The sequence below is a fragment of the Saccoglossus kowalevskii genome, chromosome 7 (genome assembly GCF_978046115.1).
Source record: "Saccoglossus kowalevskii chromosome 7, keSacKowa6.1, whole genome shotgun sequence".
NCBI classification, from domain to species: Eukaryota; Metazoa; Hemichordata; class Enteropneusta; family Harrimaniidae; genus Saccoglossus; species Saccoglossus kowalevskii.
In genome coordinates this window covers 16413353-16432434 of record NC_140647.1, presented here as the reverse complement: position 1 = coordinate 16432434, position 19082 = coordinate 16413353, and the positions used below count along the sequence as shown (strand labels likewise).

Sequence of the window (19082 nt, the reverse complement as noted above, 5' to 3'; positions counted from 1 at the left end):
TAACACATCTAGTTAAGATTGGGGTTGAAAAAATGGAATAGCAAGCTGAAGCAAATTTCTTAATTCAGTTCGGATGATTGAATGCCACATTTCACATTATTTAATATGAATTTTCTGACAGTATTGCTCGAGAAGAGAATAATTTAATTGGTTGCCATGACAACTTCAAAATATAAACACTGGCACATACATCCATGGATGAATGATGTGATGATATGCATGTAATGGAATTGTATTGAGAGTTATTAGTAGGCAAGTCACACAAGTATGTAATTGCTACAATGCATATATACCGCTTGCTTAATTTCAGTCTGGCTGATGGTTTTTATACACTGAAATAAAACAAAATACATGGCTGGAAAAAAGACTACGTTAATCAAAATAAACACGTACTAAGCATTAAGCGTGACCTGAACCAATGCAATGTACCTAATAACACAAACTGGTGCTAGGTGATTTGGTGTTATTTATGTCACGTGTGCTTTACATGTTCTTACAATGTAAGCAGCAAACTGCAAGTTTATAATTTGGTCCAAACTGGCTTGCAGGAAAAACTCTTGTTAGAATGCTTGTTTGGTTAACGCTTGAAAAAACAAGACAACAATAACACAAGGCCAGTGACCATGATGTTCCATTACATTAGTTTCAATTCTCTTTTCATATTTTGATTTGTATAATATCATAAGGTGGAAATATGCATGTATAAATATCATTTGTCAATTGTTCAATATGTTTGATTATTTACCTAATCGAAAAGGGGCAGTGTTATTATTCACTGGTACTATATCATAATATCCTGGAACTTGTAATACATGTATTCATGCGATGGATGTACATGTATTCGTAATTAATATTTCTGACTTTGCTTTTGCTTTGCATACATGTATACTCACCAAACTTAGCATAAAGGGTACATGCATGTAGCTCCAAAAATCACATGTTTTAGCGGGTAGGGCATGTAGTCGAGCAACGCCACCAAAAAAGTATGTAAATGACAATTTTTGATTATCATGTGTCAGATTGAGGTGAATATTATGTCTTTGGAGAAAATAAAATTGTAAAATTAGTTGTGTTGTCATTGATTCCCACAACACTTTTATAATAAAAAAACAGAAATGGTCACAAAATATGCACTTTTTATTCCATTTTTAATTACGTATCACCAGAATTTACGATGTTAAAATTATTAGGGTCTTTGGGACAACAGTCAAAATCAAAATCATCATTATTATTTTCATTATCGAATGTGTTCGATTGTACGCAAACTCTTGATGCAAATTTGACTTGATAGGTCAAGTCTGTTTATAAGAATCAGAATGTTATGTTGTACCAACGCAATTCTCCGGGAATTCCCAAAGGCATTCTGGACGCAATGCACAAGTTGTGCAAGTTAGACAAAAAATATTCACTAAAATTAGAAATTAAACCATCTGTTAGAGGTTCACCCAAGGTACATGTATCTGCATATAAAATATCAAAGCAATTTGCCTAGCCATTTTCAATAAGTTGAAAATGGACATTTTTTCTCAAAAATGACAAAAATATTCACTAAAATTAGAGAATTGAAGATAATCTGACTGAGGTCCACTCAAAGTGTCTACACTGTATGTATAAAATATTGAAGCAATCGGGGTAGCAGTTTTCAAGAACCAGTCGAAAATAGCCCTTTTTACGAAAGATATTCATGTATAGTATAAGTGCTTTCCTAATGGTATTTCATAATATTCATTGCAAGTAACAAGTACTCACATGTAATCTATGGGGATTAAGTCAAGCTAGAGTGAGGAGGCTAGAAAACTCGTATAGCATAGGGATTTTCCAGATCAACACAGATGCTCTTTTTGATCCTTTGAGGTATGTTAATATCAATGTAAGAATAGATTTTGAATCACAGTGCCTCACATACTGTAAATACATGTAATACGTACCATGTATTAAGATAAAACACAGCAATTTGTGGATTAATATAAATCAAATTGCATTCACCAGTAATACAACTATTGTACAAGGAAATTATGCTGATCAACTGTCCACAAGCTATGTTCCTATCACTCATTTGGTTATTTCAAGTGACGACAGCCAAGTAAGTAATCCAATCTGTATTGTAATTTTCAGCCATTTTGTATGATACAGTATATGGAAGAATTTCAATTAATTCCAAAATAAGTACATGTACATTAGAATTGGAAAATATATTAGAGTACCTGCATTAGAACCAATCAACACAATGTACCGGTACTGTACATATGCTTTGTCCAGGATTTGAATACAGAATCAATTTACGTATGCAAATAAATTTGTAAAATTTAAATGTTGCAGTGGTTTAAGATCTAAAATTATATTTGAAAAAAAAATTATTCATAGATTTTAAGTTATCACAAATGATGCAACTAGCTTTAATGTTCACATACGAGATGCACCATAGGAGTTTTCAATGTTAGTGATGACCTATCACATTTTTCCTTTAACTTCATGCAATGAAGCGCACTCGGTGGAGAAACAGATTGAACCCAATTCCTAACTTCTTTGTACATTATATATATGATCACACATGCATATAAAATCCATATCAAAAGCTTCTCATGATACTTTAGAATGCTCTTAATCTTGCACATCCTGGACAGCATCCAAAAAACACAACATTTCCATAGCAGCATTTGATACACAGCTAACTGGAAATTATTAAGTTTGTGATGCATGTAACCATGACAGCAAAATCATGTCAGCACAGGTGTCCCCCTGTTCATTTAATAAAGCATATAAATAATTATGTCCCAAATAATACTGTTAAGTGCAGCAGGGTATCATTTTTCATAGAAATACATGTATAATCTATTATGACAGTGACTTATTCGCAAAATAACATGTATGATTGGAAGTAAAGCACACAAAAGGCATGATTTCTTGGAATGCTCAATGGGTAGACTCTAAACCATTTTATGCTTATTTCACCCATAACCCAGCTTTTCATTTTCCAGAGTTTCATTTTTACCCAGGATGCATCACACACACACAAAAACACAACTGCCGTATGTGCAGGATTATGTCTAGAGGCAAGTTAGAAATGCCAAACCTTCATGAATTGTTCAGAATACATTTGCTAACAATGACAGACCAATTTTACTTGCTTTGATCAAAAACATTTTAAAATGAAGTATAAATGTCTCATTTATACTTGCTTCACTCAAATGCCTTCAACTGCCATATTTTTTATGACTAGGTCAAACAGTAAATGACAAGGTCAGTCAGAAATGACTGTCGAAAGAACAGATTTTAAATGCATATTGTATTACTACAATCTGCATGTATGTGTATTTATCAAACATTTGCAGTATTACTGGTAATAATAATTGCTGCCTAGTGTCAGTTTAGAACACAAAAATAGCTGAATGACTAATTAGTGGCATTAGATTAGATGATTGTAAGGAATATACCTTGGAACTGGATGTATACAAAATGAATTGTATCATGAATATGCACGTCTTTGTACTGAACAACAATTCACATCACATTGACCATAAAAGATCGATTCTTGAGGGTAGGTCACTCATGTCAAATAGTCCTTTTTTACATGCAGCAGTAGATAAAACCAAGCATACTAGGAACTGACATACAATAAATTCAATTCTGTCCTACTGGAGCACATAAAACAAATTAAAATTAAGTCAACTACATATACTGCAGCTTGTTCATTTGCACTCACAGTCGCCATTCTCAGTTTCCTACTTCAAATTCACAGTACCAGTGTAGAGGTCATATATACTCCATAAAGAGAACTATGAAGTGGATATGCATGTATTAAAGAACAGGAATGAACAGTTGACAGTCAAATACGCCAGCATGTTTCACTTTCTAGAGAAAGAGGCTTGAACATACTAGGAAATAACAATAATGTACTAAGTTTTTTTCAAGTGTATGCCAATTTTATATACCGGGTAGTCATAGACAGGTGTTTTATGAAAGGTAAAACCAAAACAAGCAGTGGAGTGTGCAATGCAATGGATTCTGAAACACTAGAGAAAACAACACTATAAAATCACTTCTGAGTGGTCACTGAAGCGATAGTTACAAATAATTGTATGTTTACAACAAGTGCCCTCTAGCACAAATTCGCTAGTCCAACCCGCCAGGAGAAAATGCATAAATCTGATCTTTCAAGGAGATTTAAGCCGAACAGAAAATTGTATTATGAGAATACATGTACCTTGAGTATGCATAAATGCAGTATGTTGATTGCATCAATCAACGCATAGAGAAGGACGATAATGTGATCCTGCACTGCCTAAGTGCATACTTTGAGGTATTCCAGTGATAACATTATTATTATACATCATCATTTCTTATTGTAGTAATAATTTAGGAGATACAAATAACAGCCAAAAGTACCAATGAAAAACATTTTGCGTTTCACTGACACGATTTTATTTCCACCGCACACTATAGCACGTCTGCGTCCAATGTAAATAAAAGAAAGTTTTTGAATATGAAGTGTAAACGTTGTTAACGACACAGTTTACCCATGTAAAGTGCAGATACATTTGAAATTAATGCAAATAATGCTTTTTACGAAATTCTATTGTGCTAGATGTATAATAATATGGGTTAATTAGAATATGGAAAATTTTGATCAAAAAAATTGACATCTAATTTGAGCCAGTTTCCAGTGCGATAATAATTTTTCATATATAACTTGATGTTGTTATCATGTACATGCAGTAATAGGAGTGAAAATTGGAATTTGGCTTAAAAGTATGTTGGTATACCGTATTATGGGCACATCATATCACAAGACAATGGGGAAAAATAACAGGTTTCTATATCTATTAAGATAGTTTCAAGTATAATTTTATGGATGTTTTATATGAGCCAAAATGGGTCAAAATGGTTGCCAACACCTACAACTTCATCCTCACAATGACTTGTTTATGCCAAGAAAACATTTCATATGCTATGTTCACACAGCAGCATTCTATCGGAGCCGAAATACTGCCATATGATGATTAACAGGAGATTATCTACAATGCATTTACACGGTCGGGCCTAACGAGAGCAGAGATCTGCCAGAGTTCAATTCAGTTCGATCAGAGCCGAACGAAACAGTGCCCTCAACTAATTAGTATAAAAAAAACATGGCTGAAAACGATTTTTGCTTGTGTTGTTTCTTTACATGGCACAATGTTGTTGGGCTGAGAGAAAAAAAAAACAGTCACGAGTCTGAGCATGGAGGTAGAACAGACAATGCACTGCTGTTATATGATTTAGGTATTAGTATCACGAATAAATAAGAAACGCATGTTACAGCCTATTCGCTTAAGTTATTGTCATGCAAAATTATCATTTTGTAATTGTTCAACTGTTGTGATATGTGTAACAGTTGTCAATCTAAACCTACATGTACTAGGAACACATCACCGTACTGTGACCGCTTCTATAATTTTTATCTTTGATGTCTTTAAAAGGTTTCTTCAATTGCCATTCAGTCGTTCTTTCAAGTTTTTGTCGCATAATTTCGCTATTTTTCTGTTTCCCCGTGAGCTATATTAGGGCGCGTACCTCTTCGTCAATCCGGAAATTGTGTGAAATTACAAACAATGTTGTCTCTGCCATAGTTGAAATAATAGGTTACTTGAAGAAGATTATTAAGGGTGTGAGTAGGCTCAGACTTTTGGGCCTTGATGCGTATACACGGTCGGAGCCATGTCGAGGCTCAACCCTATCAGAGTTTAACCCCGAGCCGAACTTGACTCAAGCTGGCTCGAGCCGAACGTGTATACACAACCGTCGTGTGAACGTGGCAATACACAGCTCCCAGAATAAATATAAATAAGTAAATTTGTTTTCACTTTAAAGGTGAGGAATTACCCGGTACTGACATATCACTCGATACTTTTCAGCCAAAATTTAAGATTACCGTATCCATTGTTAAAGTGATTAGCAGTTGAAGAAATTATAGACCCCCTCACCTAAAAAAACATCAACACCCCTGTTTTCACCACTGCAGAAGAAATGTCTTTGCCCAACATTACCAGTCACATCATAGGGCAAATTATTGAAGCGTGTATTTAAAAAGCATAGAATATATTAGCCAATGTACAAAGTCATAATTGTACAGCAAAATGGGACAGGCCATTGAATTTTAATTGTGTGACTGTTCCAAACTCATTGAGATTTGTACAACTATACACCCTGGATGCTCACCAAAATATAATTGGTATCTTGGTAAACAGAGATGCACAATACTATCCTACATACCAATGTGTATGCCATAACAACGATGGGTCTATTATCTCTTTTGAAAAATTCTGCTTTAGCAACCACAACTGAGAGGTTTAAAAATAAACTTATATGCCATGCTTCAAATGATTTCTTTTCTTTAGTATAAGAGAAGAAAGGTGGTTAATAGATATCCATCCTGACAACCTGGCAATGTATGCTGAATATGTTAAAGCATGGGCATGTGAGCTGGGTGCCATTGAAGTTAATGCACTCTATCACAGCATTGCATTCATTTGTGAACAAGGTTGCAACAAGTTTTGATCCATACTGTACATTCTTTTAACATTTGTATATCCAGTGCAAGAAAGATACATGGTCAAGAATCTGAAGTTGCACACTTTAATAAAAAAATTTCATTCAATGCATTTTTATTGGGAGAAATATAAAAGTGTTGACTTTTATTTATATCATGCTTACAGGTCAATTGCAATTGTTTGTGGAAGTACCCGTATATCAAGCCTTTTTTTTATATGCAACACTAGATTAGTGAATTTTTTCTAGTCCAATCAGCAACACAGCAAGAGTTTAAATGTCATTATTAGTCCCCTTGGTGTTTTAAGCTACACAATGGAACATGAATTATTATCACTGCAAGCTTCCAGTGTGCATACAGTGAACATTTCATAGCAACAAGACAAACAAATACATTTGTACAAGTAATACATATAGGTAAAGGCAAATGCCCACACAGGATAAATGCAACTTTCAGTCATATTGATTTATAAGACTATTAATCTGTTGTCCCTGTACGAGAAGTCACTAATAATTGTATAAATGAATTAGATTAAGGTCGTCATAGATACAACCTGGGTACACAAAATATCTATTCAGCAATAGTAGCGTCATGACAATTTCAAAATACCTAACTCCCTTGGTGTGTCACTATGAAAAGATAATTATTACCCAAGTCAAAGAAACTGTTAATTATGCCGAATTTGAAAGTAATTTTGTTATTAATAGGACAGGTCATCACATAAAGAAGCTAGAGAGTCAAAATAAGATAAGATTGTTAAAAACAGTAGCAAGTGTTATTTATAGTTTCCTATTAAAAATATGTACAGCTAACGATAATATATGAATACAATGTACGTCATAGATGTAGTACATTGTATTGAAGAAAAAGTCATAATATTATACTAAATCAAGACCATTTAATTCCAGTTACCTGTTTGTTGTCTGTTTTTTTTTTATTGATGCAAGAATGATCATCGCCATGGAGATGAAGCAAACTGTGCAATGCATACTGGGAAACAAAGCTTGTGTTGCCTGTTCCGATGGAACTGTGTGAACTGTTTTTGGATTTCAGTAACAAGATAGAAATCAATTCACAATAGAAGAAAAGTGCATATAGATCTACATTTTATTTGTGAATACATACATTGTAACTAATCTGATACAATTCCAATACCTGACTGTATAAGATTCCTTCAGCAGGCAGCTAATTCCAAAGACATAATTTCCAACTGTTTTGATGGGAATCAAGGCAGTCAGGTGAGCTTTCAAAGGCAATGGCCTTTTTGGCCTCTGAAGTACTTGACATGCTGAACAATTATACAGTTTGACACAATGTCACTTTTCTAAAATCATAAATTCTGAAATGCTAAACGGCAATAATCAGATTTTAAATTTTCTTTCCTTTGACAATGCTACAACAACCACATGTAAATTTAAGAGATGAGCTGCATTTTAAGTTATAAGCCTTTCACCAATCAGAGGTTTAATACCCACAAACTAACAATTGAAATAGAAATTACACACTGATAAAGTTTTTTGTAAGATTAAGCATTTTGGGGGGGGGGGATGCCTGTGGTCAAGGAGAAGATGGGTAGTTTCAAGACAATAATAAACTCAAAATGCAACCAAATATAAATGTCTAAAAATGCCTTAGACTACAAATTGAAAATGTGAAGAAGATATCTGACCATTTTGATAGCATCAAGAAGAAGAATATACAGAATTTAATACAAGACTCGTATGTATCATGCGGTTACTGCAAATAGCAATTTGTGTCACATTTCCCAATCAACATCATCAGCTAATTGATGATCGAACATCTACCTCCACAACTCTGCAGATTTAGCTCATCATGCAAGAAGGATCAATGCAAGTGGGTGAATATGTATATGCCATATTTGACATTAGAACAGAACATCCAATTAAAAGATAATTCTTACTTTTATCTTTTTTTTTCCCTTTTCTTTTGAGCATTTTACATTTTTTTGTTTTTGTTTATTTATTTCATTGTTATTGTTTTTAACTGATGAAAAATTTATTTCAAGGATGCAATAAAATTTGTTATTATTATTATTATGCATTTAGCCCATACATGCCAATAAGATTAGTGTGAATAGAATATCACATACTGGTATGCCAAAGCCAAACAGTAGATTTAAAAATAATGCCAGGGGTGTTTTGAGATACTTGTACATGTAATATATTTATACATCACTAAATTACAGACAGTTTCAGGTACCCTATAAATGTAGTACCGGTATGATTAGCAAAAGTAACAGCAAGTTATGTGGTCAAAATAGTAAAAAAAAAATGTTTTGTTCTAGTTTCAATTTGGATGGAATTTCAATACCTATACGTATACTAATTGCTATTTTGACACGTACAATACCCAATCCCTCTCAATATCCCTCTCTCTCCCAAAAACTGAATAAATTGCATAATCAGTTTTAATGAACTTATTCATTTATGAAAATAGCGATAGTGATTAGGATCTAACAAGCTGTTATCAAAGGACACTCATGAATTCAATTTTATTGTGTAGGTTTGGTTGGTTAAATGGAAAATGTTGAAAAAGGCTTACACCTACATGTATGCGTCTCAGTACACATACAGCCACTTTAATACATAGATAGCTGCATAGTAGAAACAGAAATCTCGTACTTGAGTCCATGTTATGTAGCCATAGCAACTATCTCTCATCCACAGTAACTACGTTCGTAAATCATGTTAGCAGATATTAAACATCAGTGTATTGTCACAAATGAGTAGAATCACCAAAGTATGCATGGCATTCAAGGCATGAAGCTAGACAAAAACTTGCGATTACTGTCAGAGAAGCATGACATCCAACTACATTAGGAGGATTAGGTTATTAAATAAACATGCACAGACACTTCATAGAGGCAACAAAGGCTTGCATGTCCAAACAGTTTCCCTATGTTACCTTGCAATATTCCCCATATTATCACACCATGCTGAGATAATTTGGTCTTAAAACTAGGTGCCTTTGGAGTCCCTGTTTCACCCAATTAAATGATATACATGATGTCGAGCGCTAATGTCATTTGGAAGAGCTACCAATTAGCTGAACTACTTACAGATGTGATAGTGCTCTTTCAAGGTTTCTATCAAATTAATTTTATTTCTCACACATACATACATAGTTTGAAGTCTGACAAATGAATATTTTTTATTTACTAAATGGGAGACTGCAAAAACAGTATCATCTTGTAATGATCTTTATTTTTCAAGATGCAGTGTGAAAAGTCAAGAGGCTGACCACCAAGTAGTTTATAAACTTACCATGATGATGATACATATTAAATGTGAAAAAATAAGATACAGAGAGAATGCAACATACCTACTTTAACATGTGGTCAAACAAGATCTAAGCATTTTAGAGAAAATTCATAATTTTAATTATTGTTGGGAGCTTGAACACAAAACAATACGGAATTCCAAGTGGGTACACATACACGTACATGTATTAGCAATCGTGTATTGAATTGTAACAGCCTAGCAAGTACAAGTACATGTACAGTGGGGCTTCTATTTTCTAATCTTTGTGCATGTCTGTAGATATGTATCTGATATGAATTGATTGGATCACACCATTTGATTGCAAGGTTAGGAAAATACAGGCAGTGTCTATAACACTCAAAATGCACAGTGCTTACCATCGCTGTGTGTTTCTATTATTGATTAAATTAATATATTTTATCCAAGGCATTGAGAATGTCACAGCCCACTCTTATTGCAAATTTGATCAAATTTCATTGATGTGCTTTTACACAAGTCATTTTTACACAATCAAACATTTTCTTTATTTAGAATAATTGTGACTAGTTTGAAATAAGTTGTGGTCTTCACTGAATACATTTTCAAAACAACTAATCATCTGTATGTTCTCAGTATGAAGAACAAAGTTAGTTTGATTAAACCTGAGACAAGAACAATGAAAACAATTTTTTCTTCAAGTGAGATTAATTTTTATTTTGGATAAATGCACGAGAAATGGTGGTAATGATAGCACTAAAAAGTAAACTCAAATTCAACAACTACTGGGTATATTATAGGAGAAACAATTTCAAATGGTATTCAAAACAGAACTTTAACGAACAAAGCTAGGTTTTTAGAATGACCAAACACATTTGAATTACAAATTGCAAATTACAATTACAAATATTTATACTACATGTAGTACTCTATACAAGTCCCACCAGAGCTATTGGTATTTGGAAATGGTAGCCCCAAGATAAGAATTGGTAGTACATGTACATGTATGTGTGCCATGGGCTATTATTCAGCCATATACATTACAAGTACATTAGACAACAAACAAGGTTGAATTTTAAAAAAATCAAACAATTGCACTTCCCGATAAAAGCTGATTTCCAAGCAAGCATGGAATGCGCTCACTAAAATAATATCTTAATATTAGGAGTAAGCCAATCTACCCATGTGATGTACAACAAATTATGGACATAGTTGCGTAAAAACTGTGTGAGTTTTCACTTACTAGTAGTATACATTTACATCCTGCAAGCTACTACAATTAAAATGAACCTGACGCAATACTAAAATAAAAATAAAAAATGTTGTGTATGGCTGCCATGCAGCGAGTTACAGATAACAATTGCTAAAGAAATGTTACTTTGATGAATGTTAGAGATTCCATTACCATATTCATTATTATTTTTTTTATACATCTACCTTATAAGAGCATCCCAAATACAAATTTCTGCTAGACTTGAATACTACATTCTATGCATGTACAACTAGTACAAAACCTGCGTTTTTTTTTTTAGGATTACAATATTTGTTTCGGTTTGAGTAGAGATTTTTGTGATAGTCAATATGAACAAAATTATCCAAGTCCTTTTGGGAGAAAATCAGAAAAAAACATTAAATGGCAATATTCCCAATTCTGAACCGGAAATTTTACTTTTTAAGCCACTTACATCAGAAACTTACATGACTACAATATAGGAATATATATATACATTGTATATAGGCCCTAGACACAAGAAGCGAATTTATTTTCACATCATGATCCAAAGCTTCTTTGCTGGTGAATACCATTCGATTTGAATATAACAGAAATTCATTCATATCTTCACACTAATAAAAATTATGGACATAGTTTTAAAAGCTACAACTAAACGCTTCAGTGTGTTTGTGATAACACTATTCCTGAATACATGTAATTCGTTTACTTCGAGTTGAGATGCAACAACACAATGTAAATAGGCCTGAAAAAATTACGCAATTGCCGCATACGATAGCATAGTGCATTGCCATTATGTTGGTCTATGTTGCGACATCATTGGTCTTCAATGTCAACACTAGCTTTATTCTATGTCGCACGTTTTACAGTCGGGTATCATGTGCAAAGAACGTTGAACCGCGCGGTTGTCGATATCGTTTACAGTTCCCAACAGCTGAGTTTGAATAGGCCGAACGAAATAAAACGCAGTAAACTGTTATAAATTAACGCGCTGCTGATGAGTGCTTATACTAAAATAACGCAACGTTTCTGGCTTCGAATGCTCCTGTACAGTACAAGTATGACGTACGTATACAGTTTGTACTTGAATCTTGTGCTACGGTGACCGTCATTCACAGGGGCATACTCCACTGGAACTGGCAGATAACACTACTGACAGGGAGCTGGTGAACGGATGATGACGTATCATGATGTGAAAAATATAAAACAACATCACTACGTTTGAGATACAATGTCACCTTGATCCAGTACTTACCAAATACGAACACAATATGAGGTCCCTCTTTTCGCGGGTGCACGTCTGGTGGTACTCGTATACTAACTTTGGGTTTGCGATGTGAAAATTTACCATCCTCCTTGTCGTCCTTCCGACCTTCTGTACTACCTCCACAACCCATGGTAGCTTACACTACTTTCGGCGTGCTCACCAAACACTACTCACACCATGGAATGTCTAAAGTAGACATGAGCGACTATTCCGTCTGCTAATGCTTCAGTTTCAATCTGTACATCGGCAAGGACAAATCACGCATACTCTGTCAACACACAATCACCGCTCGATACTAAAATGGCTGCTTGAGTTGCTAGGCCTTATACCCTCTCCCTAGAGAGCGTTAAATTACCCATGATGCTATTCGAAACGTGAACGTTGTCTTCTGCTAGTTCTTTGAATATAGTTGTAAATTTTGTTAATGTTGCGTTTATTATAAATCTAATTTGGGCAAATATTAAAGAAAAACTTATTTTGAAACAAATCTCACACATCAAAAAGTTAATACAATATGTAGATTGTCAGCAAAACAAAACAGAAAATTGCCCAAGCTTCGCCACCTGTGTCTCGCTATACAACATATTACGGAACGTGGTAAATCCTTCAGAACCGTCCATGAACCATTGGTACAGTTTGGGGGTGGCGACACTACGTGGGAGGGGGGTGCCACGAATCGCAATTTTAGAACGCCCAATGGGCAATTCGACTGAACAAAGCACAAATATTCACAAATGCATACACGTGTAGGAAGTCGTTAGATCAGTAACTGAACAACTGAAAATATGCACTCATCGTCTCGTTGATTCCTCCTTGGAATCTATAATGATACCTCAGAGATGGCCATCTGCAGCGAGCTTGGAAGATACTCTGTACGCTCTGTTGCGCTCCAAAAACAAACAGTCAAATATTTGAATCGGTTGGTCAGTTCAATCTTTCTAAATGATGCATTTCACATGAACAAAACTCTGAACAGCAACTGACAAAAAAAAATGTTGAAAGATGTTGACCAAATAATCTTATAACGTGTAAAACAATTGAAACAATTATTCGTGATAAATGATGACACAGTGAAAATTCAAAACAGTTAGAAAATTGGTATATGAATATTAATAATTCAACACTACGTGAAATCTTGCCAAAAATTAGGCTCAAAAACACTCTCTGAAAATTTAAACTGCATAAAACTGGTCACGGTAGTCACTGAAATTTGTTTGTTGATGAGAGAATTTGTGATATCCGAATAAATTGAAGACGAAACATGTTGTGATCTCCTGTAAACAATACTATCTACAAAGAAATGAGTGGAAGTTCAAGCCTAAAACCATGTAAAAAATGTCTTAGCAAATATTTTCATTTCATTTGGAGTATTTTTGTATAATCTCACGTGTAACCGTTGTCATTCTCGCGAGAATTGATATGCATTTCCAATTATAGAAAAGCGAAACAAAAAAGACGGGAAAGTTAGAGCCAATTTTACTGAGGGGATGTGACAATTTTCTTTATTGAAATCGCTTTACATTGGCGATACTTTTATATTACGTGTAACACCGTCACTGGAAAATAAAGTTAATTATGTCCGACCAGCTCGTTTGGATTTGTATAACCTGATCCCTGGCTGAGTTTTGGCATTTAGAAACTAGGAGGTGTGCTGGAAAACTCGGATCTGCACAATGCTTTCGTGAATGCATGTGAAAAAAATCCTGATAAATAGAGCTAATTATATTCCAATCCGACCACTTAATATTTCACCGACCCGCGTGACCTAATCGATGCGCGGTAGGAATACTAGAGGTGCTGGCATTTGAAAACTGGGAGGTGGGCTGGAGGACATTTTGAAAATGAGTTTTCATTTGACGTGTAAAACCACTAGATAAATAAGGCTAATTACTATTCCAAACAGACAACTTATTTGTCAGGTCTGTATCACCTAATCCTCCTGGGTGGGGTTAACTAGCACAGTATATGACTTACAACCGATGATTTATTTTTATTCAAAAGTATATTTATTTTTGAAAAGTATGATAGAAAGTTTACTAAAACACTATAAATAAAAAATGAAAAAATGACAATGACAAATAACAAAGAGGGAGGGCCCGCGGAAAACGGTGTACTTTTACAGACTTCCAGGTTTGAGAGAAGGTATAGAAAAGGCAATATATAGGTATGACCAATCTTTTTTACTAACTTTACAAGTAAAGCCAAATTCGATTTAAAAAAAAAAAACTTCTGTAAACGTAACAAACCATACAATCAACTTGCCACATTGGATCCTACAAACAGGTAGCATTATAACAGATAAAATTTGATCATTTGGTGGGATGGCAACTGGGGAAATTCTGATGTGTATCATGTCTCATCGGTCCTCTTCGAAGTAGCTTACTTCACCTTGTCCGTGCAAACAATTCCTCCGTAGGGTCAGTCTGAGACTACACTTAGTAAATTGTATACTGTATATAGGAAAAATATTCACTGGGTTAAATTTTAGTTTGAAGTTTTATTTTGTTTGTGAAGGAAACAATATATTTTAGTAGTAACTTTACATGCTCACTATTTTTGAGTTAGCGCATTAGCTATTTCGATCGTGGACTTTAAAATTTAGAGTTGATGTGGCTTACAATCTTTTCTGGGACAGTTTCGCACGTTTTATAAATGTTAGCATTAGTTGGAATAACCAAATTTGTTCCCTAATCCGAGCATCGTACTAAGAATTCTTTAAAAAATGTGTTAAAAATCGAAGATGCCCGCAATGCTAATGTGTTATATTGACAAGTTGTTTTCGTATTCACATGGTGTGCTAATGCCCTGCGGTTCCGTTATATATTGAATATATTGTAACGTAAATATCTCCAGGTGGATGTACTATCCGTATCATTTATTTTTTGAAGTACTTAGATCATCATGGTCACGCGGTGATTGCGAACCATAACCATCTATTGGTTATGATTTAAGTAATTTGTGAAGGCTAACCCAAACTGGAGGAGTTTAGGCCAATCCGTAAATTGCTGTAGTCAGTTTTAGAACGTCCATTCGCCATTTCATTTATATATTTCTGTATCATACAATGTTCTTGGTTCTAGGCACTATATGCTTTCTATATTTTATATTTTTTTTGGTCTCAATATCTTATGATTGAACTAGAGCAATTCTAAATTCATTTTTCGTTGACGTTTAGGCTCAAAGTTCTTCATATTTTAAAGGATGCCCACATTATGCAGCAGTGTACTGACTATCCCATCAGTTGTGTTTTTGTGCAAAATATTACGATTTGCTATTTTTGATGAGCATTTTAAAATAGATATTAAAAATAAATGCGATTATTTTGAAATAGTAAATATTTTAAATGAAGTTAAACATAGTTTACTAAAATTAATTATAAATTGTTGATATTAGCTGGGCCATGTCGTGTGTGAAGGAATACCGGATTTCCAACATGTATTTGTCCATGGATGAACTGCATCTATGACAGATTTTGCGCAAGATGCTCACTGTCCCAACTTTCTTCTGTGGCCATACGTTGCATGGTAGTGCACTGCAGTAATGACTTAATTGTTCATTTCAGTGATTATTCGTCACGGTGGGACATTCATTGCACTGACAGAAACTTGGCTTGAGAACTTCGCTAGGGACAGTGACAATTCTGTTTTATTTCGCCATGACAGATACAAGGCTTACAATACCAAACAATCTGACGGGCGTCATGTTAGCTGCCCATAAACGTCTCCAGGCAATACGAAGATTCTATTTAGAACAAAGTCCCGAGTTCGAGCAGTTATGTATCCCAGATATTAAACATTAGTATCTTTTTTTTTATGAATCGACGGATCGCCTAACTTCAGTCATCAAACCGGCTGATTTCATTATAATATGTAGTGATTTTAATCTGCCTGACATGATTTCATTATAATATGTAGTGATTTTAATCTGCCTGACATGATTTCATTATAATATGTAGTGATTTTAATCTGCCTGACATGATTTCATTATAATATGTAGTGATTTTAATCTGCCTGACATGATTTCATTATAATATGTAGTGATTTTAATCTGCCTGACATGATTTCATTATAATATGTAGTGATTTTAATCTGCCTGACATGATTTTTTTGAAAACAAATGACAAGCACTTATTAAGGACTGATTATAACTGATTGATCGTTTGGCAAAACAATTTCCTACAGTATTCTAATCCGGATAATCTCTGCAATTGCGTGACTTCCTAAAACAGACAGTGATCACGAAGTAAACTACTTGGTCGGCATTAAAACTAGTGAAATATATTACCGGCAGTAACAACCACTAGTACTAGTAAACTCTGCCCACTTCTAAAATCAATTTCTAAAATGAAGTCATGAAATAAACATAAAAACAAAACAATATAATGAGACCAGAGAGGGCGCTATTGAACTGCGACGGACATTTCAGGTCATTTTCCTCCAGCAAAATTCCTCGAAAAAAACCTAACGATACAAAACATTAAGTTAACTTTCAAACTATATCACGGACATCAAATTTAATGATTTTTCATTATTGAGATGTCAAAAACTTTCGATCATAAAAACAAATACCGGTACCACACTTTCAGGAAATACAGAAGAGAAATAGTTTTGTCAGTTTGTATAGCTGATCTATTGGGAACAATAGTAAACTAAAATTTATCCCAACTGTTGCTAAAGTAACTGAATACCAGATTCTTACGAGTACATTAAAAGTACATGGAAGTGGTGGCATACTGATACAAAGCAGAATAATCTTGTGGAGTTAAGACCTGCCAGGCATGCGCTTTACCACTAGAGGGCGCAATTTATTGAACCAACATGCAAGCCATTTCTTGAGGGAAAGGGGGCATGTGCGTTACTAATTCGCTTGCACAATGAAAAAGGGATTATACTTATAGGGGTTAACTCGGGTGTTGATTTCAGGGGTGCCCTGTATTTTCTTCATACACTCACATATGTTTATATCATCCCTTCAAGGTCACAGTTGGCCATAGTTCAACCACAGTCACTCTCCTAGTAGAGTGACTGTGGTTCAACCAACAGATTATGCAGAAATCACAACACGCCAGTCAATATAGGTGCATATAGGGAATTCTTAAGTTTATTTATATTGCACATAAAACTATCAGTTTGCACTTTAAACAAGCAACACCAGTTTTTGTATCTTGTCTAAAATATAAATAACTACAAAAAAATAATAATAAATTTTACTATATAAAGACTTCACAATTATATCTGTAGTTTGAAGTTCTCAGTGTTAATATATACATTACTGTAGAATACTCAATGTCTAGCTGTAAATTATTTCTCGGAAATCAATATGTTGCTTTTACTGCCTTTCAATGATTTGTAACAAGTTTTGAGTAAACTACAGAAACAAAAAATATTTTCAAAACCCAAAATAAAGCAATCTACAGTCATGACAATAGTAAATCACATGAGGGGGCTTTTATAAGCATCTGAAAGACCAGGATGTAGCTAACAAAAATGGCAGTATGAGCGTAAAATAATAAAATAACTTTATATAGCATGTTTCTATGATATAAACGTACAAGTAAAAACAAAAGATCTATGGGTAACAGAAATTAATATTGATGATATGTAATCAGAAAATTCAGAGATTCATAATGACATTGAAAAACTAAATACCAAATAAAAATGTTAACAGAAAGATTTTTAGCCGAGTAGCACTATTACAACATGCTAAATCATCATTATTTTGAAAACTGAAACCCTCACTCCTCTATCTGATAGATGGAATATACAGTACTCAACATACCACTCAAACTAAATTTGATATGCAACTGCATGCGAATTCTGTCTTAGCAATCATTCCACTGAAGTAGTAACTCTCTCAGTTGCTTCTAAATAAAAGATAATGCTGTCAACCAATATAATGCACATGTATTTATTAAGTGTTTAACTAAAATAAAATATATCAGCATTCAGTCATAGTAGAGGTTTGATGAGGTAAATTTTGAGAAATAACTAGAACACTGATCCACACATTGATTGCACTTGAAAACAAATTAAAAATAAATACATCATATTTGAATGTTTTTTTTTTCTGAAGATGGCACAGAAGTTGTGATGTATATATGATATTGCTTTACCCTATTTAACCCTGTTAAGTCAATCTGTGTCTGATAGGCAAACATTAGCATTGCAAGTAAAAAAAGAAAAATAAGAAGCTATATTCGAAAGCATTTTAGACTGAGGTATGGCATTTAGATTTCTGTCTGACGTTTGGCAGTCTGTTGAAATAGAAAATAATAAAGCCATTCATGCATTAAAACAGTTAAACTATGTAATCTGAAATAAATTATATAGTTTATAATCTTAAATAAATTAGATAGTTTTGATTTGAAATTTCATAAAACTGTTGGCTGATATACTGTTACAATATTGTTTTCAGTAGAACATGTGCGTTTGTATACAGATACAGCTCCCCCTAAATTTAAAGAAAGGAGTGATTTTTTGTGTGTTTTGATTGGTTATTGCAACTTGAATGACATAATGTGTTAGTCTATTAACATACATCAAGTAAATTTGAATACGACTACTCTTATACATATATATACACACATGTGTTTCCAAATGTACTGTACAGTATTTACTTAAAACATGATTTGAACTTGATTTATTGAAATCTATGTCATAAAATTATTTATCTTTCGACCACCCATTGACATAAACTTGGTACATTTTTAATTGCAGCATCACCAAGTCAGGCCACATTAACATAATAGAGTGGTGGAGCAGAAGAGACCAGGAGGAAAGTTTTGATTTGACTATTTTA

The 19082-nt window shown here is 33.9% G+C and overlaps 1 protein-coding gene across 1 annotated transcript in view; it reads right to left on the bottom strand.

The window, feature by feature from the left end:
- Positions 1-12595, bottom strand: part of LOC102807756 (uncharacterized) — a 48304-nt gene extending 35709 nt beyond the window's left edge. Inside the window, exon 1 of the mRNA XM_006814660.3 lies at positions 12273-12595. Within this exon, the coding sequence (XP_006814723.1) occupies positions 12273-12414 (142 nt within the window). The 5' untranslated portion in view covers positions 12415-12595. The remainder of the gene's footprint in view (positions 1-12272) is intronic.
- Positions 12596-19082: the final 6487 nt, after the last annotated feature.